The sequence below is a fragment of the Epinephelus fuscoguttatus genome, linkage group LG10, assembly GCF_011397635.1.
Source record: "Epinephelus fuscoguttatus linkage group LG10, E.fuscoguttatus.final_Chr_v1".
Classification (NCBI taxonomy): Eukaryota; Metazoa; Chordata; class Actinopteri; order Perciformes; family Serranidae; genus Epinephelus; species Epinephelus fuscoguttatus.
This window is the reverse complement of record NC_064761.1, coordinates 21,335,306-21,360,167: the sequence shown is the minus strand read 5'-3', so window position 1 is coordinate 21,360,167 and position 24,862 is coordinate 21,335,306. Positions and strand designations below refer to the sequence as shown.

Sequence of the window (24,862 nt, the reverse complement as noted above, 5' to 3'; positions counted from 1 at the left end):
GGGCAGAAGCCCCAGGTGTTACTGAAATGACACAAGGGCAGCCATTTGCATCCAATCTTTACACAGAAGGAGTCAGCAGTAAAAAGGGTCAGCAGGTAGGTTTAGGCAACAAAACCACTTGATTATGGTTAGGAAAGCATCACCCATGTCACCAGAAAATCAAGTTTTGTGTGCCACAAACGGAGCCGGAAAGCCAGCAGGGTGGTGCTAAAAAACACCCGGCTTTGAGGGCCACCAACACTGCAACTAATGTTGTTGTCTGTTGGTCTTGAACACCAGCTTGGAGGGTCAAAATCTGATGTTTGTTGGACCCATTAACCTCTTCAACCACCCGTAGCAGACTATAATACTCTTTTGACTACAACTATTGCTCTGATCTCTAATAATGATACAGATGGATATACACTATATATATACATATTGGAAGCCCAGTGCATCTCACATGATGGCCCTGACATCTTAGTGACGTTGAAGACACAAGCAGCGTATTTTGAGGCTGTCTTTGTGAGACCAGGCTGATTTAATCACAAGAGAGCGCTCCAGCAACAGTGTGGTAATACAGTAGCAACTTCTCTCACCATCCTCCACTAATGTTCCAAAAGTAATAATCTCTTTAGACACATGCAGCCCAGCCCTGTGCTCCAACCTGAATGTGGTGACATCTGTATGGTGGCAGTAAGATTTAATACACACTTTAACTCACTGCCCCACCCAAGCAATACAGCACAAATCCCCTAAACTTCTCCTCCCCTCCATCAATACACTCACTAACTACCGTAGCAATGAGTACAACCAGACAAATGCTCCTGTAAAAGTTTTTTTCGCCAAAGAAAAAACCCTTTTCCACCCTCTACCTCCTCCTCTGCTCCTCTCCTGCACTCCCTTGTGGGGTGATTTAAGACAGGCAAGCTATGGAGAAACTGTTGCCCTCCATCTCTCCTCTCCTCCCTCCCTCTCATTCTCCCTCTCCCTTGGCCTTATTACAGGCTGTCAGTTTATTATAAAACATTAGGAAAGCAGAGGGACACTTGCAGTTACTGTCCTATCGATCGGCAGGGATAGATTCTGTGATTTAGAGTCAGCCTCTGCTCGCGCCCTCCACATTCTCGGTCTCCTATTAAGGCACCAGCGCTTTGCTTTTGCTATTGATGTCTCAACATTAACAGTTACAAGCTGCTACAGAAAATCAATGTTCAACTTTTATTACCGGCTGCATAACGCAGAGGACCTCCCGCCAGTTGGTACTTAGCAGTCAAAAGGAGGCGCAGATGATCCGCCCGGCACGTCAGGTGTTTTCTAAGTGATATCTGCAGTGATATCAATCCTGTGTACAGCATATAGGAGCTTTCACGGGGCGGTTGAGGGCCTAAGAGCTTAGGGGCAGAGCATAGGAAAGTACATCTTGCTAAACAAATTAGCACATGCTTGCAAATATCCGTCTCTGCACCTGAACAGAGACTTAAAAGTTCGAATGTAAGATGGGCAGGGGAGGTTTTATTTAAAACTTATCATGCCAAACATCTACACTTTTCTTGAATCTAATCGAACGCCGCCATCAACACACCTGTAGTCCACAAAATCACACATACAGTACACAACCTAAATGTCATCAAGCTAAAATAATGATCGATCCCCTTCAACCACCACCACCAACCAGCCATCCATCCATCATCAGTATCAACCTGGATGTGTGTGCGCTGTAACCCAGGTAGCGTGGATCTAGAGCGGCTGAGGCCTCTCAAACATTTATGAGGGGCTACCGAGCAGCGGTACGGCAGCCCTTCTGGGACAAACAGCCCCCGGTCCTGTACTCTCAGTCCCGATCAATGGAACTCAAGTTCATTACACACACTTTTCAGCCGAACGGCAGCAACAGATTTTTTTCTTTCCCCCCCTCCTCCCCCCGATCGTCGAGCAGCCCACCGCTGGGGTTGCATTACACTTGCTTGTTTACGTGACTGCGTGTACAGGGGAAGACGGGGGCAGGGAGTGTGTAGCGGTGTGTGTGTGTGTGTGTGTGTGTGTGTGTGTGTGTGCGAACAGGGGCTACTCCCAGTGGCCAGAGCTTGAGGTTATCATTATGTACAGGCCAGTCCGCTGCAATGCTAATGCTAATGCATTCTCAGTGGCCGCAACTCGGGTCCCAGCGCTGTGCTAGCTAGGTTGCTACTCCTCTCCAATTAGAGGCTGAGGGATGACTGTTTGGGGTAGGGAGGACAGGCCTGGGCTACCTGGGGCCCTGCGGAGAACAGGCTCACATTAGTCGAGGAAAACAGACTCAGAGAACAAATTGTGCATACATTGGAGTGCTGCAGAAAGTCCCACTCTTGATTTGAATGATTTGTTGACTGGAGACCACCTACTCCCCGGCTGTGATTTCATGCAGCTTAATAATTTGTTTAGAGGACTGATTTAATTTCACACCTCACTGTTGTCTCACTGATCCAACTTGCTTTAAACTCTCTGTATAACAATACTATTAATAACATATAACACGTCAGACACACTTTTTAAACCCCAAATGTGATCTCAAGAGTATTGTAAACTGAGAAAGACAAACTGTCAACAAATCTGAGCTGATTCTAGCAATCAAAACAGCATCAATGTTTCACTCACAAGCTGTAGATTTACAACCAGCCCAGTCACTAGAGGAAGTATGCTAGATTTGTGTGTTTCATTCGTATCATATCAATGTTTCTAAAGTAACGTAGTTGTAGGTACATGTATATGAGCTGCCTTTGTCATCGGGAGGAGGAGGGGATGGTGGCTGCCTTGAGATCCAGGTGAGATGGCTGCAAAGCTGCAGACCACTGTTTGACACAAACAAACAACAAAATTGGCTGTTTTTTGCAAAACAATGCAGCATTTCCAGCCATGATTGTGGCACCAAAACCAGGTATTTTTAGCCAAAATGTCATCTTTCCCTAACCATAACCATGTGGTTTTTGTGCCCAAACATAACCAAATGTTAAAATGTAAAGTTTCAACGTATAAGAATGTACAAATCTTACATATCCGTGGTTTGCAGAAACGTATATTGCCAACTGGCGACTGGGTTGATTTACAACAATGCTGCAAGATGAGGACTGTGTTTGTGTGTGTATGTGTGTGCCAGCAGGGAAAGAACAACTGCCACAGTCATGCAGCGTATTGATCAGACTGCCTGCCTCGACCTTACTTAAACATTACATACAAACGGCAGCAAAGAGTTACACAACCCTCCCCGTGGAGCTCTCTTAACCAGCAGTCACTCTTCCTTGGTTGCTTTTTCTTTCCTTTTCTTGCACTCATGCACTCTGGGAAGCCTTCACCTCACCAACACACATACATACACACACACACACACGTAAGGACATTTACTATACACGCACAAGCACAGATACAATATATGAAGTAGATATACACAGTGATGTAACACATGTACACATGTAACACTCATGTAAACATACACACCGTAGGATCTAGCTGAAGGATAGTGGTGTGGCCCCTCAGTCTTTAAGTGTATTGCAGGTCAAATGTTCAAAAATACAACTGCAATCAGATGAAGCCCCAGCTTTACACACCCACCTTGTCAATCATTTATTAAGTTGTAAATGTGAATGGCTTCATTCCTTCTAGCAATGCCTCAGTAGGAGCTACAGTATTTGTGCTGCTGTGACTGTCATTTCTGCAGTAAAGACAAATCTTTACGACAAGACATTTATGGCCGCCATAGCTCATGATGTGTCATTAGTGTTACTCATTGGACAATCATTACTATATGCACAATGGAAAAGACAAAGGTGTGAAATGGACTCAGAAGTGTAGTGGCTGAGCAAGATAAAACGGATGATGAGTTATTTGAAACTTAATTCCTCACATTGTAATTTAAAGATTTCATTTGACTGACTTTGCGTGTGAGCCTACATGTGAAAAAAACTCTGACGATTAGAGCAGAAGTAAAAATAATCCTCCACATTCACCTACCACCCTGATATCACAAATGGAGCTCAGTGGCATCACAACACTGCCCGGCATGTGGGTCGTCAGCCATTGTGTTCCTGTGTGAATGTCTACAGTCCAAAGGCATGCGCTGGTAAGCTATATGGTAGTCAGGTGGCTGCTATAAGATTATACACCCTCTTCCCTTTGCTCTTTGAGCTTCTGTGTGTGCGTGTATGTCTTTGGACAATGTGGTTACAGGATACTTCTGTCAGGCCAGAGAACAGCAGAGCTTTAAGGTGATGTGTGTGTGTGTGTGTGTGTGTGTACATGCTGTGGCATGTGTTCGCGCGTAACCAGAGACAGTGATTAAATGTTTTAAAGCACAGATGATCCAACAGGTGCTCTGGCTCGCTGTCTCTTGTTCTCTCACCCTTTCTAACTCTCTCTCCGTTTCACTACTGTACTTTGGGCCCCAACCCTCTCTGTGACCCCCTCTCCTGAACCATTGCAGCTCTTCTTGTCTTCCCATTCTTGTCCTGAAGGATATTTTAAGCAACAAAGCCCTTTGAGTCCTTACGCACAAAGACACACATATGCTAAGCAAAGCTATTTCTTGTAGTGCATTAAAGAAGGAGAAAAGACAACATAGCGCAATGGAAACCTTTAGAGCTGCTGGCAAATGTTAGAAACAAGGGTCGGGGAGCTAACGTGTTAAAACACAAGAGGGCATTAATCATTCAACCTTTTCTTCACGCATGTATCATCAGAAAATAATGTTGTGTAATGTAAAGGAATATTCACGGGCACTGCCAGACATTTGTCGTGCCAGCTCTTGGCTTGGGCAAGCCGCATCAGAGCATAAAGTTGTACTTCAGTGCCACCTGGCACTGATATCCATAGCTACTGTTGGCAAGACACTGTAAGCCTGTAAATTCTAACAATGCAATGTGATGTCTGAGTTTGACAGCAAACTCAACAACCGTAATATAAAGCCAAACAACTGCCCAAAGAGCTGATAAAAGAAAATCAAGGGGTAGTCAGTATCACAAACATTTGCTCTTTCAAAAAGTAAACAACTCCCATAATATCAGTGATACTTTAGCTCATACCAAGTTGTCTTGGAGGAGCATGCAGGGGTTCATTTTTCCAGCTGTTTAATGAAAAAGCTGAATTTTCCAAAGAGGGATTATTAACATACCTCTTCTTCATCATCATCCTTTTCTTCTGTTAAACAGTTTGGGCATGAGTTGGTTTCTTTTCTAACTGGTCAAGTTACCATCACATGAATCCTCAGGGATTCATTCACATTCAGGATCTTTACTTTTACAGTTGGAAAGTGCGTCATGTGTGGAGGACTTAAGAGCACACAGCGAAACAGGCCCATTTTGTCTCTTAAAATTCTTACAATAAAATTGCTAAAACTCTCAAACCACAGTGGGCGCAGAACACAAACATTCACTGACAAACACGCTCCACAATATCTTTTCATATTAAACAAGTGTCTTTGTGGTTTCTCCTCCAAATGACTCATTTCCTCTCATTTCCTTGAATTGTGCATTTGAAAGTCCTCACATTTGGCACAGTAGAAAAATCCAGTAAAACCCCAGCTCTCTAAATCAAGTCCAGCTTTGAGAGGCAGTGTGCAAACATGTCATGTGTGCAAACATGTCATCTTACATTAGCCCTGAGGGGGGGGGGGAGAGAACAGCCACCACCATCCGATACTTTCGAATAAATTAAACCCCCCAATTTGCACTTAAGTTGACTCCACTTGTCACATGACAGGGGACAAAAATCACACAGAGAACAAAGAAGTTAAAAGAAGGTGTGGGAAACATGCATCACACTCTCTCTTTTTTTTTAGTTCGCACTCTACCTGCTGGCTTCCATCATCAAATGAGAACGAAGCAAAGGAGGAGGGAGAGACTGGGGTAGATGTAAAACGAGAGAGTGCAAGAGAGGGGGGAAAAATGACGCTATGGATTAACTGTCCTTCATGCTGAAAATATACATCCCCAGGCGCTTGGCACTGAATTATTAATTCAAATTTGTCAGAGAAAGAATGAGAGAAATCTATTGACGGGGAGACGGGCCCTTTAATGGTCTCATTAAAGGGGAGGCTTCCCACACCAGGCACCTTCTGTACTGCTGCAGGAGTTTTCGGGGCGGTGGAGGGTTCGAGGGGGGTACTTGACCCCCCAATGATTTTCTGTCACTTTATCATAAACAAGAAAGGTTGACATGCCCCTCCACTCCCCACACTCTCCCTCCACCACCAAACAAACCCTGTGTGTAATTAGCCAAGGGGTGCAAAAGTGCACTGAATGTAAACGAGGTTCACACGCATGCATTGATAGAAAGAGACAGCAACAACACACACACATTATATGCTGCGCCTGCTTCTGCTGCTGCTGACAGATACAAATGAAGTGTGTGTGCGTGTCAGTGGGGGTGGGGGGGTGGGGGGGGTGAAGTCCAGAGGAGCTTGAAGAGTCACCTCACAGGTACAGCTAAATTGATTTCTAATTCATTCTTTTTTTATATATATTTCACTGCTGCATAAATCATTTGCTGAGATTACACCAAACACCGACTTTTTTTGTGTGGATAGTTGTCCAGATTTGAGCCTGTCAGTCAAGTGTTAGCGTCATTAGCGGCGAATAGCTACATGACTGGGAGCTGTTATGGTGGTGGTGGTGGGGGTTAACTGTCTTTACAATCCGGATGGCATTAGCAAGGTGAGAGCAGGGACCTGTGGGTGCACTCCACGGTCTGAGGTCGGCTCATTGAGAGGCATTTGGTTCCACCTCCAGGGGGACTTAAGACAGGGCAATAAGAGGTGGGTGGAGGGGGGGGACTAGAGGGACCACAGGTTCATTGCTGATTCAAATCTCTTAGTATCCCTCTGGCAAATGGATTTTCATAATGCTGAGACAATGTGATTTTTTTTTTTTACTCCCCAGAAATATGATTTTTATCCCAGTGAGTCTGCAGCTCTGAGAAATGAACAGCAACAAATGGGGCCAGTTGACAAAAATATTTTAAGCCACAACACATATCTTCAAAAAAACAAAACAATTATAGTAATTATAATTATATGAATAATGACTATTTTTGTGTTATTGACCACTTTACCTTTATATGTTAAAGAAAAAAGTAGAGTCAAAAACTCTGGACTATCCATTTAATACTTATTCCCACTGATAATATCCTCCCTGGCTGTGCCCATCTGTTAAAGCCCTCAAAGTCCATAATAACACAGCCACAGATCGGACCAACTGATAGAGGATGTAAATTTGTTTTCCCCTTCACCTCCGGATAAACCCCCAGCACCTCCCAGCCAGCATAGTCAATGAGAGAGCTTGTCTCCTTCCTGCTTGGAGCGGCTTTTCTCTTGTTTATTTTATCGGACCTAAGGCACTTTTCCCTTCCTCTCAATATCTCTCGACCTCTCTCCATCGCCCCGCCGAGCCCGCCGACCCGTCCTTGGGCGACAGAACTGAACCAGCCGCTACCTGTTTAGCTTAACAACAATAGCAGTGTTGTCGGAGGAGGTTTAGGTTTGACTTAATATATCCCCAACTGGACCATACCTGCGTAATTCTCTTTCATAGCCGCATGGCGTTTGGCCCCCTGAGTGGCTAAAGGGAGGGTTTGATGAGTCGGCGGGCAAATTGAGCCTTCATGCTTTATTCTGACATGCTGACACTAGGCAGTCCCCACTGGTGGCCTGTTTTCAGGAACTGTGAGACAGTTGTTATTATGCATTGTTAGCGCAGAGGATACTTTGCCTCTGGACATTGGGCTCTATGTTAGCTTGAGGGCATGTAGCTATGGTATATTGCTCTGTGCTGGTGAAATAAAGGGTCAGTTTTCAAGATGAAGGGTCACTGTTCAGGGCTTAATGAGGCCTTTGTTAAATGAGTAAAAAGCTAATGAGTGTAAAGGATGCTTCCTGAGATCCTTTCACTTCATTAGGTGCACAAGAAAAGATGATTTGAAATTAGATGTGGCCAACAGGTTCTCTATAGGCTCAGATGAAACTGTCCATCAAGGGGCATGAGTTGGGTATGTTTTATTTGCAGATATAAAGAATGTTGTAGTATATTATAATAAAATGAAAGAGACTCCTGTCACATGAAAACAAGAATTCCAAAAAATAATTAAAAGGAAGGAAGAGATGATTTCCATTAATCCAAGCCTCAACCCATCATTGCGTGCACCCCTGAAAAACAGTAACTACAGGTCACGTAGGCGCAGACCTCCTGTTTATTATTGTAAGCTGAAGGCCATTTCCCATGGTGGAAACAAAGCTTGTATTTACTTTAATTTCACAGATAAGAAACAATGAATTTTTAAGACAATAAAGCCGCCACAAAAAAAGCATTTTAAGTCTTGTACGTAATTCATCCTGGTCTCATATGAGGCTATAAGGCTATATTGCTAGCCACAAGGCTAATTTTTGCAATGTAAGTTGTCATAGGGTTATGTTAATAATGTTAGCATGTTGTATTTGTGGAGAAAACATGTTGAGTAAATGACAATTGTTGTATTTGTGAACTTTACGAGTTATAATGGAGCCAAACCTTTTACTTGAGTTTAACATTGTTGCTATAAAGCCATGTTTTATGTGTTTTAGGTGTGTTTGGAGTCAATCAAACTTTATAGCACCTCACAGAAACTCAACACAAAGGGATAGAAACCCCAACACCAACTAGTGTTTTGGAGGCATAATTGCAGAATGGCACAGACATACCACCGCACAAGTATAAATGCGAACAACGGTACACACACAATAATAAATTAGCTTAAAGGATATTATATGCTCCAACCTAAGTGCTTGTTGGCTAGTCAAGCAGCATCTAAAACCTCTAGGCCCTACACCTTTCTCACTGTCTGTGTGCTATTCCAATTCAAAAAAGCCATAATAAACAATTTTTGCCCAGTCATATGCATTACTGCAGTGTTTTGTGAGTATATCCCTGCCTTAACCCCCAAACAGTCTTGCAACATATAGCAGTGTTTGTCTGTAGTTCAAGACATCATTATAAGAAATCAAACCTCAGCTGATACATGCTCCTCTTCTACCCTGTGATAAGATAGTTACTGTATGATGCCAGTTATCCTTTTAGCCTTTGGTGTATCAAGTCTCAGAGAACCCCCCATTAAATGTTAAGGAGCATACAACTCCAGTTTACCCCCCACCCCCGTATTTTTACCCGTCTCTAACGTGGAGGCCTCGTATCTGAGAAAGGGAATTCCCCAAATGGGACTTGGAGGAAAACAAGGAAGCTGAGAGCTCCGGGGAGAAGGGAAACTTGTTTGCTGGCAAGCATAGATAGATGAGGGAAGCTGAGCCTCCTGTAGAGGAAAACACACACACATACAGACACACTTATACATGTGAAATGCTGTCAGTGGAGTATTGATGGGAGCTGTGGTGAGTCTGCGTGTGTAGCTGTAGTGTGTGTGTTTGTGTACATTATGACTTTATTGTGGTGTAAGGGTAAAGGAGGTTGCTTTTCTCTGATACAAAGCGCAGCTTACGCATCAGGGCAGTGCACCGTAACTCAGATAATAGCCTATTTAAGTGATATTGTTAACCATGCGGCCATTGCCCCTTGCCCTGTGAACCTTGTTTGCTTTGATCACCCCTGCTGCCCTGTTTTTTAACACGAACGCTCATACACAAACACACAGCCACATTCTCGCAGTGAACACGCAGCTCGACATGTTGCTTATTGTCCTCAGTCTTCACTTTGTCCCCTCAACCCACTCCGAGTCAAAGGTTATTGGGTTCTGTTCTCTCACCGCCCCTGTCTCTGATTGGAGCCGAGCTGCGAGGCAGATTAATAATGAATAAAGTAGCAGTCGACGATGTTGACTTGATAACAATCCAGGAAGGTGCAATAAAAAGGACTTGGCCTGGACATGGGTTCAACTCCACGCTCTTTGAAGCACCGCTGCCGTAGTAAAAGGTGCTTCAGCTTTGATAGGCTCGTATAAACGCTTGTGAAAGCCCCTATTGGAAGACCAGGAGCCTCTAATTCCCGCCTATACAGGAAGTGACTGTTTTGTCTTCCACTCACGTTTAATTGGGCAACTTTACTGACAGCACTTGACTCAATAACCGTTTATGACCCGGAGTTTTATGTGTTGTTTTTGGACCCGGCAGGAAACACATGTTGTGAAGTTTGAAAGGCACGGTGAGCTGGCAGCATGTGACTGAGAGGTTTATTGATTGGAGCACTAAAAGTGTATTGTAACAGACCATGGTGTTATTTTGCAATGTATAACTGTTGTCCTTATATCAGTGTATTATATGAAGAGGACTTGCCTGGAAGTAGGTGATAATGTAATGTGGAAATAGCATGACGGAAAGGTGTGGAGGGCATTTAAAGGTTTATCTTGACATCTCAGGTGTATTCCTAACTCATACCACAACTTTACGTTTCAGCCTGTACCATGGATATATAGAATTACATGCATTATAAGGCTGCCTTACTGTAAGTGCAGTATTTTTCTACCACCTTAGCTTCTCAAAGCCATAAGCAAAGTGACGCCTGTTTGCTTTTGCAGAGAACAGTGAACTTTGACACCGAGTGATGTTTTTTTTCTGATCAGTTTTTGTTAGTGTCCAGTCTGTGAGGCATCATTGAGATCAGAGTGAAGTAATGGAGCAAGTATTTGCATGAGTGAATGTGCAGTGTGTCTAAATACTGTGTGTGCACGTGTGTGTGCGTGTGTATGTGTGTGTTTGTGTCCCTGAAGCAGGTGGATTTCAAGAGGCGGCGAAAGAGTGTAAAAGCACATGCGGACACACACACACAAACACACATACACACTCACAGCACAGAGCCGATCTAGTCTAATTAAAAAGCACAGCAGTGATTTCAGGGGCTCTGTGAAAGAGAGATTGAATGTGTAAGTGTGTGTGTGTGTGTGTGTGTGTGTGTGTGTGCTTTTGCATTAGGTCGCTGGCTTCAGCATGATCGCCCGTCAAATGAAACAATGTATTCCGCGGGACCTCGGGGTTTCCATTTGAGTATTCAGACGCAGCGCTGCAACGAACTGTGGCTGTTTTATGTGAAAAAAAAGTTGATAATTAGTCCCACAGTGACTGAACAATGAGATGGAGAGCGAAAGAGAAAGAGTGGGGGGGCACTGAAGGAAAAGGAGAGAGTGCTTAGCACACTTAATGCTCCAACCTGACACTGTCTGGGAATCATTGATCACTTGTTTATTTTATTATTTTCTCCCCCACCTCTTCCCCATTCCTTCATCTCCTTCATCATCCCTCTCCCGCCTTTGAATGATCAGTAAATCAGAATCAATCCATTTGTCTGATTTGATAGCGACAAAATTAAGATTTTCTCATCAATCTGAGTATTTTTTTCTTTTTTAGGGTCTGGTTTTGCAAACGGGAGCAGATATCAAACTATTGTCATTTGTGCCTTTTCTTTTTGGAAGCCCTCATTCATTATTTTTTCAAAAGGGGCTCTGGTAATAATTAGCAATTAAAATGCTGTCTTTTTGCCTCACTTTCCACTAATTAGCTTGACAGAGACATTGGGTACTAATTCTCTGTAGTCTCTCCCCCCGCCCTCCCCAACATCCACACATACAACCATCAAACTCCCCTCCACATGCGTACACACTCACGCAGACACGCGCACAAACAGACAAAAATCTTTCTGAGAAACCATGGCAACACCTCACATGTTTTTGCTGTGATCCGGGCTCACCTTGTCATGTTGCTGCAAAATTAACTAAATCAAACTCGGAAGAGGCACTGACATTGCGGAATTGATTATTAAGCAGCGTGAGATGTTTGTTATCGACCGTGTCTGTAGTGCAGAGAACACTGAGCCTTTCTTGTAGTACACATTTTACAGATTAAATCATTTCCCATGCCTGAAATCAATTTGTAGACTTTTGGATTGGCTTTGAATTTGAATATTTTTTTTTCCTTCAATCTCTGACCAACTACGATACTATGATATTATCAACAGAAAATATAATCCAGAAAGTAATTATGAGTCAGCACCGGGGCTGTAGCTACCTCTGATGTCATGTCTGTATATTTTAGGGGAATTTGGGGGTTTAAACAACCTGAAAGGAGTTTAATGTTTGACAATTAAAAATGTACACACAATGGGTATTTTATATAATGATTCCAGCAGGTTTGGACTTGATTTACCATGCAGCATTTATGGAAACTTAAAGGTATACTGTGAGGATTGTTGGTAACCTGGTAGCTACCTGTTTATAAAGCCATGACCTCACCTGAGCACCGTGGGAGCCACACCTATAAATGTCCCAAACCCAGACAATAAGATGAAAATACAAAAAGTCTGTGCAGAAACATACACCATCACACCTGGGTCATATGTGATTCTGCATGAGTCTCCCTTCATTGTATACTTTTAATAAGTACACTGTGATAAATCTGAATAAAATTTGAAATTACAGGGGAGGTGGACTCTCTGAAATCCTGGCTCCAGCCCTCAATAGCAATACAAAAAAAGTTCTCCATATTTTTAAAAGACTCTGAGCAACTCAGAAACTTTTAGCTACATTTGCTCGACGTGCAGATGAAAACAAATCTATTATTTTTCTCGTTGACCTGCGTGGGACGCCTGCGTGTCAAAGCCTAAAGCCCACACTCGACTGGGTTAGCTTATGTAAGGCTATATCAATGCTTCTTGGAGGTGTTGGTGGCGTGAAAGCTGGTTCAGGAGTCTGATAGGGGGTCAGACAGCTGAGTGGCAGCAGGAAAAAGCACATGTCATGTTTGTTTGGAGCCTCCTTTGTCACGGGCCGCACTCCCTCCCCCTTTTCCTGCCCTCCTTTTGGCCTTATTTAGCCCCCCGCCGTGTCACCCAGAGGTCAGGGTGAGCACGCACACGCTACACACCAGCTCACACATAGGTAGGCAACACAAGAGGAGACAAACACACACACACACATACACACATACAGATTGTAATAGCATGGTAGAGTGCATCATAGATGGAAGTGCCTTGAAGGACCTGCTTCTCATTCTCTAGACCTCATTAGCTGCTGATTTATCTCCCCCTCCTTCCTCCTAATGCTCTGGGTGGGTGGATGGTGTGTGTGTGTGTGTGTGTGTGGGAAGGGGGTACTGTGTGAGAAATATTATGTGTATTTCCATGGATTAGTGTCTGTATGTGTGAGAGGGAGGCGGAGAATTGGCGTGAAAGATGGTATATTACAGTGTGCGTTGGTGTGTGTTGGTCCAGAGGTGTCAACTAGACACAGGGACTCTGTCATTCCACATTAGCCCACTGTGAGCACACATGACCTGGGGTCAAACAGATTAATAAAAGATCACACACACACACACACACACACACACACACACACACACACACACACACACACAGAGCTACTATGTGATTAAATATTCTGCAGCCCTGCGCTTCATAATCATGACAAGTACACACAGCGCTCTGGTCCACCATTATCCATTTAGCAAATTTTTGTCTTGTCTTGCAATAATCTGCTCAAACCCCCAGTGAGCTTATTATTGTCAAGGAAAAGTGCTTATAGCTGCGCGTAAAGGTAGGATTTTGGAGGGATGCAAGATGTATTTTGCACAAGGAATTAATTGTGAAAAAAAAGACTTCCCACCAAGATGAATTTCTGCATTTTTATTTTTACCTACAGTTTTTTTTTCTACGAGACTGATGCTTAAAAAACAATCTCTATTTGTCTCTATCTTATATTTTTTACACTAATAATTATGACACATTCTGTGCTGTTATGATATAAAAGGATGGTGAAGGCGTTAGGTTAGGGAGCAGCTCTGGTGCTAATATGACTGTAACTCTGCCCTACATAATTCATCGACTCCTCGGGGAATTAATCTCTCGAGAGAACCTTTTTTTTTTTTGCCTTTACCTGATTACCTCTACATCGCACTCTCAGGAGACAATTCAGACGAAAAAGGAGAGGAGGGACGGATATTTCATCATGCGGTGCATTCTGAAGTCCTTTTTAAAATTTGAAAAATAAATAAATAAATGAGTCATAACCAAAAATTTTAAGCTGTAGCACTTTTGAGAATACAAATTCGTATATCCTTTTTGACTCTGAAATATGAACCATTTGCCTCCTTGAGGATACTGTGACACTATAAAACTGTCTTGAGTTATAGTTTCGGCCATAAAGAAGTCAAGTTAACATGAAGCTTTAATGCTTTTCCTTATTTTCTGTCATATAATGTTACAGTGTCTGACATTCATATTAAAAGTGGCCAAGGTTTCAAATTATGAGGTAAATGTAGGTGAATGTAATCCTTTGAAAGCAAAAACCTCAGGTGTCAGACTGTTCTAAATACTCTGTATGGTTTATTTCTACTTTTGCCACAAGCTGACGTCAGCTCATGACAGATTTCTTTACATGGTCATCTGCTCCAGGCACACTACTGCAAGTGTTTACATTACATTTGCTGCCACAAGTACATGCTAATGTCAGTGAAACATGTAATATTGATTACAGTTATTAATTTCGCACTGATTTCAACACAATTTCCTGATGTGAAGACTTTGGTTTAGATTTTAGTCTTGAAGTTTCACAAGAGAATGTGCTGCCATAACAGTCATTCCTCTGGCTGCAATGACTGTGCTGAGACACTAGGAACACAGACCTGCAAACACTGACCAATCAGAGCACACTGGGCGTAAAAAGACAGGCACTAAAACTGAGCATTTCAGATGTACAGGGTGAATACAGGTGTTCCAGCACAGACGGTGTTAGAAAAATAAAGTGTTTCTGAACATTAAAGGGTAACACTTTACTTGAAGGTATAGGGGTGACATGACACTGTCATAACTATGACATGACACGGTCATGAACCTGTCATGAACATTATATACATGTTATAAATGTTTATGACTGCTGTCATTAAGTGTCATTCGGTTTTTGTAATGACAAGTTGACATTGTTTGTGTTGTCTTGATTATGACAAGTTGACATTAATTAAAGTGACATTACCAGAAGTTGTCTTTGTCATAACAACTTGACATTAACCAGGATGACATTACCAGAAGTTGTCTTTGTCATAACAACTTGACATTAACAAGAAATGCACCTCTTTTTGTGTTTATGATAAGGTGATATAATGATTGATACAAAGACATCTTCTGGTAATGTCATCCTGGTTAATGTTAAGTTGTCATTATAAGGACATCCCAAACAAATTTAATGTCAACTTGTCATGACAAAGACATGTTCTGGTAATGTCATCCTGGTTAATGTCAAGTTGTCATAATGAGGACATCCCAAACAAATTTAATGTCAACTTGTCATGACAAAGACATGTTCTGGTAATGTCACTTTAATTAATGTCAACTTGTCATGACAAAGACATGTTCTGGTAATGTCACTTTAATTAATGTCAACTTGTCATAATCAACACAACCCAAACAATGTCAACTTGTCATTACAAAAACCAAATGACACTTAATGACAACAGGCATAAATGTTTATGACATGTACATAATGTTAATGACAAGTTCATGACAGTGTCATGTCATTGTTATGACAGTGTCATGTCAACCTTATGTAGATACCTTCAAGTAAAGTGTTACCCATTAAAGCATGTAAACATGTTCTAATAGAGTCCCAAAATACAAGTATAAGCCTAAAAACGAGCATAACTTGTAATTATCTGCCATTATGTCAATAATGCTCAATAATTATTTTTCATTGCTTTGTCCTTATACTCCTGCTTATATACTGCTTGTGTGTCATCTTTATCTAACCTTTTATCTTGCTTCCTCCTGTAGACGTGAAGAACCTGGAGAACTTCCACCTGGTAGAAAGCGTCCAGGAGCAGGTCAACGCAGCACTGCTAGACTACGTCATGTGTAACTACCCGCAGCAAACAGACAAGTTCGGCCAGCTGCTCCTCCGGCTGCCAGAGATCCGCGCAATCAGCCTGCAGGCCGAAGAATACCTTTACTACAAACACCTGAACGGCGACGTGCCCTGCAACAACCTGCTCATCGAGATGCTTCACGCTAAGAGAGCTTAGAAGGGGGACTGCACTGCCCATAATGCAGCTGTGCAGACATCCAGATAGTGTTGCTGCAGCCCATAAACTCCTAATTTCTGAACCTTTCAGCTCAGTTATGACTGAGCGATGACCTGGAGGATGGAAAGCAGAGACAGTTAGCAACTCTTGTTTATATTAAGCTCATTTTGATCTTCAAGTTACAACTTGGAGTACGGATTTGGACAAAGACACATGCACAGAGACATCATGTGAACACACAAACAAGCATATGGATCCCTTTATTAAAAAAAAAAAAAAAAAAAAGTCAGACTGAAGATCCATCTCCTCATCCCTGCAGACACAATGTAAGGAAAAAAGACTTGAAACAAACTGCTTTGGCACGAAATGGGATCTAATCGTCTGCACGAGCACACATGATCACATCTGGCAGGCTGCAGCTTATAGAATTAAAAAACCCTCAAGTGTTTTAGCACTGGTGACATTGTGAGAGGCTTTTTGTGCTGAGGAAGGAAGCTCAGTAACACCGCCCATCTTTCACAGCTTTGTGACACGACTAGAGCCGTGGCTGATTTTGGTCGACGATGCTCCGGTGTGCTCTCTCACTGAAACCGGCTTTTAGCTGTCGTTGGTACTGTAAAGAAAAACGGACAAGCAGTCAACCAGGCCAGAGGCTCCTACCTACTGTCACATCCGTTTTTTGGACTCGCATAAGACGCCTGCCATGGCAGCTTGATCTGACTGAGGAGGGAGAACTGATGTTTCAAAAATAAACGTCTAAAAAAAAGAAAGAACATTCTTTAATGAACAAAATGATAAATAGGCCAATAAGAAGAAAAATACAATGTTTTTTTTTCTCTTGTAACAGAAGTCATTTGCTCCTCATGGTCACCTTGTGGTTCCCCTTTCTTATTCCACCTCTCCCCCAATCATCTTAAACTATGTACCTCAGAAAGACCAGTGTTAAATAAATTCAATTAATAACGTCAGATGAAACAATTGTATTTATAGCCCTTTTTTTCCTGCAAAAAAGCACCCTCCCTTTTTATTATCTCATTACAACTGGAACAAAACAAAGTGTGATTCTGAAGACGGAGAAGGATCGACCCTGCCTTTGTCCGGAAAGACCAAAGCCTGCTGCAGAACAGAAGAAGGAAATTACAAAAAAACCTTAATAATCAGTATTAAGAGAGAAAAAAAAGAAAAAAAAAAGATTTGTGATGTCACAGTTATGTGAGTCTTGCCTTATTTCATTACCATGCTAGCTAACCGTGCAGATGTGAATGAAAATATGTACAAATATATATATAAAGTATTAATGTTGTAAAAAATTTAAAAAAGAATAATTCAACAGGTGTTTACATTCATGTGGTCATATGGGAGAGAACTGTGATGAAGCATAAATTGCAAAGCAATGATTTCTTAAAAAATGAAATCAACGAAATGAAAAAAAAAGATCCCTCTGGTTTGCTTTCTTTGGTGTGTGTACAGTGTTTTATTTTTTATTTGTTTTCTTGAACAGTACTTAAATTATGTCGTGAGACACTAAAATCAAAAAGGAATCACACTTAAATATTAATTTCTATCTGTGTCTGCTGGCATTCAAACATTTGTTTCTTAAGCATTGCTGTATAAGGGTTCCGTTTCACTTTCAACCTTTTTTGTAGACTTTATTTTTTTTTCCTTTTTTTATTTACAGTGCTTTTACCTTTTTGATGTACAGTATGTCACTGGTTACGCTTAATAATGAAGATAATTTATTGCGTCTCTGGGTTTCCATCTTTGTGTTACATGACGTGAGGTGTCCGCGCCAGAATAAATTTGTTTACTGTAGCATGTTCTTGTTTTGTTTCCATTAGTAGTTCAGCGATGCAGGTCTGGAGCAAGATAATGGGCTTTTCCAAAAGGGGAAAAGAAATCACCGTAATGTTTCGGTCTTTTAAATGTTCATGCAAGTCAGTGCATTGAAAAGAGTACTGTATTTAAGCAAGCAGGTGTGAAAGATGTTTGTGCCACATCGGTTTTTCTTTTCAACCTGCATCATTGTTCTTTCCAGTTTGCTCTTATACCAAAGACTGCATCTCCCCTCCGCTGCCCCGTGAGCTGTGACTTCCAGTATTGTGTCAAAATGAACAAAACCTGGCTTGTTTTTTTTTATTATTTTTCTTGAAAAATGACATCCTAAATTATTTCTGTGGAGTTTCCCCACATGTACTGTAGTTGTTGTTACTGTTTTTATCCAAAATGTCCCAACACTTGCCTCCCACAACAACCTGTGGTGTTTATTTGTTTACCTGTCAACATTATGTCAATGAAGTCACTGAACGATCAGTAGTTTTAAACAATGGCATGTTTAATGTACAGAAAATTCACTTAAACCCCCATGTCGTTAAGCAGTTCTTGGTCCTGAGCTCCATTTACTGACACTCATTCATTGCGTCTATTGATCAGACAATCTTTTATCACCCACAGACTATGTGTTTAGGTTCTGCAGCTGCCTTGGACTTCCTAGAACACGCAGTCAAACTCTATACCACATGCAGGCCATAGAGTCATGCACATTAACGTGGTCATTGCAGAAGTCTCCTTTTTTTTCTGCATGGCTGCAGTCCTGCTCGATCAACAACAACAGGAGCTTGATTGGAAATAAAGTTAAGTAAAAGTTTGGAGAAACAGTTTTCTGTGGCATCAGCTGTCAGAAGTTAAAGAGGAATGGTCTTCAGCTGTCTGCCTGACAACAAACCACACTGTAGCTTAAAGGTATGCATGCAGAACAAATGCTTTAACAAGGACTTTAACAATGACGACCTTTGTGCATTCACATACTCATGTAAGCTCTCAGCACATGGATCAAACACAGTGGATCAAAATGCTATTTCCCTCCTGCTTGTCTATGACTTTTGCCCCTCCTGCTGACATTCTGATTGCCCCTTTCACTACCCCTGTTTTGGGGAGTGTCTCTCTGAGGCTAATTGAATTTTTCCTCATATTTCAATAAATAATTATTATGCTTATAACACCAGATTCTCGCTTTCTGCACACACTAACACTGTCGGGTTATATTACTTTTTTCCCCTGGCCTTTATTTGGTAGTTTGAAAGTGGAGTGATGGGAAACCAGGGGAGAGAACTGTCCACCTGAAGTCTCACTGTAATGGGTCACAAATACACCCCATTTGCTCAGATAATGTGACACACTGCAAATTTTACTGCACAATATAGAGTAACACTTTCACAAGCAAATGTACAGCAAGTGCCATGAAAGACTTACAAACATACCGAATACAAAAAAAAAACAATTAACTTCTAGTGAAAACTTGGAAATGAAGTTGAGATTAAAATTCTAATTGAGGCATTTAGCTTACATTATTATGCAGCGCATCTTAAAATAAAATGAGTCCTGGATCACTGAAAATACTTATAAAAGGCATTAAGGTATGAAACATACAGAAACACAGATGTATCATATATTACTGCGTCTCTATAGTGATCATAGGTGACAGAAAATTGAAGAGTAACAGGGTCAGTTCACCCCAAAATTCCAAAAGACAACAAAACATATTTTTTCCCTTTACTTTAAGGGCTATTTATCAGTGTAGACTGTTTTGGTGTGAGTTGCTGAGTGTTGGAGATATCAGCCGTAGAGATGTCTGCCGCCTCTAAAACATAATGGAACTGGATGGCACTCGGCTTGTGGTGCTCAAGGCGCCAAAAAAATATATTTGAGAAACTCAACAGCAATGTCTCAGTTCCATGCAGGAACTAGTGTCTTTCTACCAAACTACACTTGCTACATCTACTCATGGACGAGAGGCTCGTGCTCCTGACAGTGCAAGATGTAAACATTATTGGCATCCTCCTCAGCTGAGCTGTAAAGTTAGCTAGCTCAGTGGTGCTAAATAAGCTAGCAAAAGATACGCACTTCCTTCTGAGTGATGGTATGGTTAGCGGTTGTACTTTGGTAAATGAAAATAGTTACTAAATGAAACTGTATTGTATTTTTGTGGGGCTCGGAGCACCACAAGTCAAGTGCCATCTAGTTCCATTATATTCAAGAGAACGGAGACATCTCTACGGACGATATCTCCAACATTTGGCACCTCACACCAAAACAATCTAGACTGATAAATAGCACTACTGGTAAGAGGAAAAATATGCATTTTTGATTTGGGGGTGAACTGTCCCTTTAAGGAAAAAGGAGCTATAACACAAAGAAAACATTTCACCAACTGATTAAAAACTGAATCACAATATGAAACTACAATCACCGTCGCCAGCCAGGTCAGTCAACGTAGACGAGGCCGTAGCTTTTCTCAGGTGCAGGGCTGCGGGGGAAACAGGAAGCTGTGAACTCCAGCTCCATGGGAACGTGAAGACTACAACCAGCCGGCAAGGCATCCATCTCTGAGTCAGGAGGCTCCTGGATGGGAGACGGGGAGTGGTACAGTAAGTGGGGAGTGTCAAGTCAAATCAGGGAAACAATATTTACAGTGTAATACCACAAGACTGAAGTTATAAAATACACTGATAGATTTGGGAAATGGGAGAAATGTTTCCACTTCATGTTAGGCGAAATTTACATTAGAGAATACAATATTTTTAATCATCGTGTCTTTATGGGTTTTTATCAAAGCACACTGTTAGTCTAAACCTTCCTCTTTAAAAAAAACTGCTCTTGTAATAAGTTAAATGACACTTCCTATTTAAACACAGTGTCCTGTTTTATATTGTTTTCACATTGTTTTAAATTTCCTTCATGATTTAATGAGATTTTTTTCTCTCTAATCACTGTGCCATTAGGGTAATGCCTGTCTTACTGTATACAACCCTGACCCTTTGATTCTCATGACTGAATACAGTTTTTATATTGTGTTTCAGTCTTGCCATCAAACTGCCTCAGTTAAAATACATAACTAAAAAAAGTCTTTTCAAAACATGAATTAATTAAATTGCCAAATATTTCCAACAATAATATATAAAGTTTCAAAACCAAACCCTCAATCACTGCTGATTGAAAGACAGTAGAAGTCATTAAGCCTAATACTGAAAATGATTTTATATCAAAAGTAATTAAAATTTAAATGGCAGCTCTGTTCACTCGCTCAACTTTTGACTCCAGTCCTCCCACAACCTTCAACAGCACAAACTTTGGCGTTAATACAAATTAGAGCTCCGCTGTGTACTGAATCACACTTCTGCTATTAAAAAGTAATGTTTTTGGCATGAGGTTAATGAATGATCTAAAGACCTTCACTTTTTTAAAAGGTACAGTTTGTGAAAAACACATGGAGTCATTTGCAACAAACAAAAAATCATTTTCATTACTTGTATTTTATATTACATAAGAAATTAAGTCTAATTAGATGTTAAACTGCCGCTCCACATAGCCATCTTTCTTTGAATGATCCAACCTGCAACTACCCAGACACATTAATGTCTACTAATGTTTCATTTCATTCCCACTACATATACTATATAGAAAGCAAAATGTACATTTTGCTCCTTTAAAATGATCAACATGTTAAAAGTTGCCTATTTTGTGAGTGTAATAATCCTGGGATTATAAGGGTCCTTGCAAACTCTATCTAAAGGAACTACAGTGCAGTACAAACTGCTGTTAGTGTTTCTGTATATCCAATATGCAGCAGGCTTTTAACTTTTCTACATTCTCTTGATTTTTAGAAGACCAAAATCCAGCAATGATAGCAAACAGGTTTCTTAAATGATCTCATGTAAATGCACAACAAACCAAACTTTTGACAATCTGTTGTTCTCATTTTTTTCTCCATAAAGCAAATGATGTGAGGGGTTATCTGATTGCTGAGATGCTGATGATAATTTTCTCATGCTGCATTAAGGATGCTGGTCACAGCCAGGCAAGAGGCCAGCTCGACCCCCGGCGCACAGCGTTGCAATCCTCACTTGGAGCTTGGCTTGCAGTGCCTGGCCTCCTGTCTGTAAATGTGTTAAACCTGCTTTCACTCGCCCTGAATTTGTATAAATAATGTATATACATTTATCCACAGACTCTAACAAGTGCAGCCTCAGGTGAAAATACTCAGAAATGCATGCTATGCGCATCCCCGAAGGTGGACATCAGCTCCAAACCGACCAACTCAAAAGATAACCACACAGAGAGCAAGGGAGAAAAAAACCACAAATGAATAACTTGCCAAAAGCAACATAAACACACATACACACAGCTTTTTCTCACACACACGCACACACTGCAGCAGTGCTGTCAGTTTCTAAACAAGTTCTCCTTTCCGTCACACAAACAGCCCCAAGTCGTGTCTGCCAGTGTTATGTGAAGCTTTTAAACTCTGGAACCACATCACTCGTGTTTACCGAGATGCGCTTGTATGTTTCCCTGCATTGTCAAAGCACGGTCAAAGAGAAAAAGATTGAGGGCACAAGAAAAAACAAAAGCTTTTGGAAGTGTTCCAAGATTGCAAGAAAAGGTGCAACTGAACACTGGAATAAGCCAGTTTGGTATTCAGTTCAGTGTCAGGCAGGACCGGAGGCTCAAGAGGCCAGAGAAAGGCATCCTCAGTCCACATGAAATGAACACCCGCCCAGCGCCACATGGTGGCAAAGCTGGTGGATTAATCAGCAAAGATTAACTATCACACCAATCAGTGACTTCATACTAGATTAAAACATTTGAACACATCATTTTTCTGATAAATGCAATCTTAATTCCTTCTTATTTAAAACTTGATTCTATTTTTACAAGCAATCAAGTTTTAACACAATGTGATCAACAAGTACCTGGTTCTGCACACTGATGTGTACTCTGTCATTTTAGGCCATTCAGTTGAATGTAGGCTACAATTAATTATTCTCACCTCAGGATTCAGCAGTTATGCCATTTTCGTGTTCTTTAGTGGAGCAGACATGGTGGAGAAGAGAGAGATATAACAAAGGTCCCAAGGATGCAATCAAACCTGGGATGGTGCTGTAATATGGCATGTGTCGTTGCCACCAGACACCACGGTGTTCCCATTGTGTTATTTTTTTTACTGCTGACCCAAGATGTTCCCTCAAAATAAAAAAAATTCTCGCAAATGTATTTAAACACTAGAAATGGAATCACTCAAGTCGCAATACAATGATCCACCAAGGTGTAAGGCAGAGTGCCGATGACCCCTTCCCTACTTCCTTTTAGTCTGTTTTAATTTGTAACTTTGTCTAGACTGACAAGGTGTCAGTTGGTGTCTGTATAACTGACATGTTTTTATATTAGTGTTTGTACTGATTTGATTTTTGTTGTGGACTCCAGGAAGATTAGCAACCGCTGAGGTGGAAGCTAATGGGGATCCAAATAAAGACTAAAGAACTCCCTACTTCTTACTCCCCTCCTTCTGGCACCCTTGCTTGGACCACACCCATTGTCAAATTCGGTCTTCAAAGCGATCTTAACTGCACACCTGTAATGTTTTCTAAGCCAGGGGCGTAAAGTTGGGGCGTGGGTAAGGGGGCAATGGCCCCTTCAGTATGTTCTACCCCCCTAACTTCTGGCCTCTTGCTTAGACCACACCCACCTTGGAGCTTGGCCTTGATTTTGATCTCGTACACAGCTGTGAAGTTTTGTGACTGCATCTTGCACGGTTGTGATGCTAGCACGTTGAAAAAATCTGTCCATAGCCAGACAGAGAGACACATAAACACCTGGCAAAATACTCTAAACCAGTGGTTCCCAACTGGTCCAGCCACAGGGTCCAGATTTCTCCTTAGTCATTAGGTCAATATCTGACCGTTAAATACATTCAGCGTCATGCCTGCGTTTGGCTATATCGTTGAGCTTGTTGTTTGTCTCTGTCACGTAGGAGTTGGTGAGTCACTCACTCCACAGCAGAAAATGGCATTTCAAAATAAAGGCGTTGTGCTGGAAATTTACTGTACTTAAAAATAAAGTGTTTTTTTTTTATAAACTTGACACATTTGCGAGTCACTTGCGGTCGATTCAGAATGGACCCTCAATCCACTTTTGGACCACGACCCACCAGTTGGGAACCACTGCTTTAAAAAGCTTCTCCAGGACCACAGTTTGCCGAGATCACCCACATGTACACACAGAGTCGCAAAGTGAAAGCAACACCAGCTGTCGTAACACTGTTGTGGTTCTTAATTACTGCATAGAGCACACCATAAGAATAAGCGCTGCCACCAGAAACATCTATCTGCATGCAGGTATACAATAAGCACTGATTGTCCTTCTATTGTTCAATAGTGGGTGATCATGAGTTATTACTGGTACTGTAGTTTAGTTCTGGGCAACTGAGACAATGCTATTTTTGGCACTGGCAAAGTTTGTGGCATTTAATCAGATTTTATCATTAACTTGAACACAAAAAGGATTTGGGCAATTATTATTATTTCAATCTAGTATCAGAGTGTTGGATTCTGATTTCACAAAATGCACAATGATGTTAAATGAACCATGACTGGCAATTTATTTAGATTTTGCCCCATATATCAACATACTCTCTACATGCTAACGGCTGCCTAGAAAATATTTGGAAATAATCTCCAAAACCGAGGGAATAAAGGGTTTTATTGATGAATAAAATGGTTTATTTATCTGTTTTTGAGTGTTAAAACTGGTGGAAGTTCACAGGTGAAGAACAAGGAGTCTAAAAAGAAACAGCACAACTCTTCAGAGAGGCAATTAGCCAACTTTCTAATCACTTATACCAAACAGCGGCTGGGGGACCCATTGTTTTGCGGCCTGATGGACAAACTTTAAAAATGTAAAGATCAAATTAATAGGCAAGCATTGTTAATGGGAACACTCAATATTGTTATGCAAAAGCCTCACTGTGGCATGCAAAGCAAATACACTAAGGTTTGGAGATGGAATGGTTCGAAGGCCGCTGCCGTTTCATTTCAAAGCATG

General features: G+C 41.4%; 2 protein-coding genes across 2 annotated transcripts in view; one reads left to right on the top strand and one right to left on the bottom strand.

Moving 5' to 3' along the window:
- The window catches only part of nr5a2 (nuclear receptor subfamily 5, group A, member 2), a 76,011-nt gene extending 56,568 nt beyond the window's left edge, over window positions 1-19,443 (top strand). The window contains exon 7 of the mRNA XM_049587139.1: window positions 15,738-19,443. Within this exon, the coding sequence (XP_049443096.1) occupies window positions 15,738-15,985 (248 nt within the window). The 3' untranslated portion in view covers window positions 15,986-19,443. The remainder of the gene's footprint in view (window positions 1-15,737) is intronic.
- A 196-nt stretch (window positions 19,444-19,639) lies between these two features.
- Window positions 19,640-24,862, bottom strand: part of LOC125895381 (adhesion G-protein coupled receptor D2) — a 110,107-nt gene continuing 104,884 nt past the window's right edge. Inside the window, exon 25 of the mRNA XM_049587138.1 lies at window positions 19,640-20,383. Coding sequence (XP_049443095.1) covers window positions 20,246-20,383 — 138 coding nt within the window. The 3' untranslated portion in view covers window positions 19,640-20,245. The remainder of the gene's footprint in view (window positions 20,384-24,862) is intronic.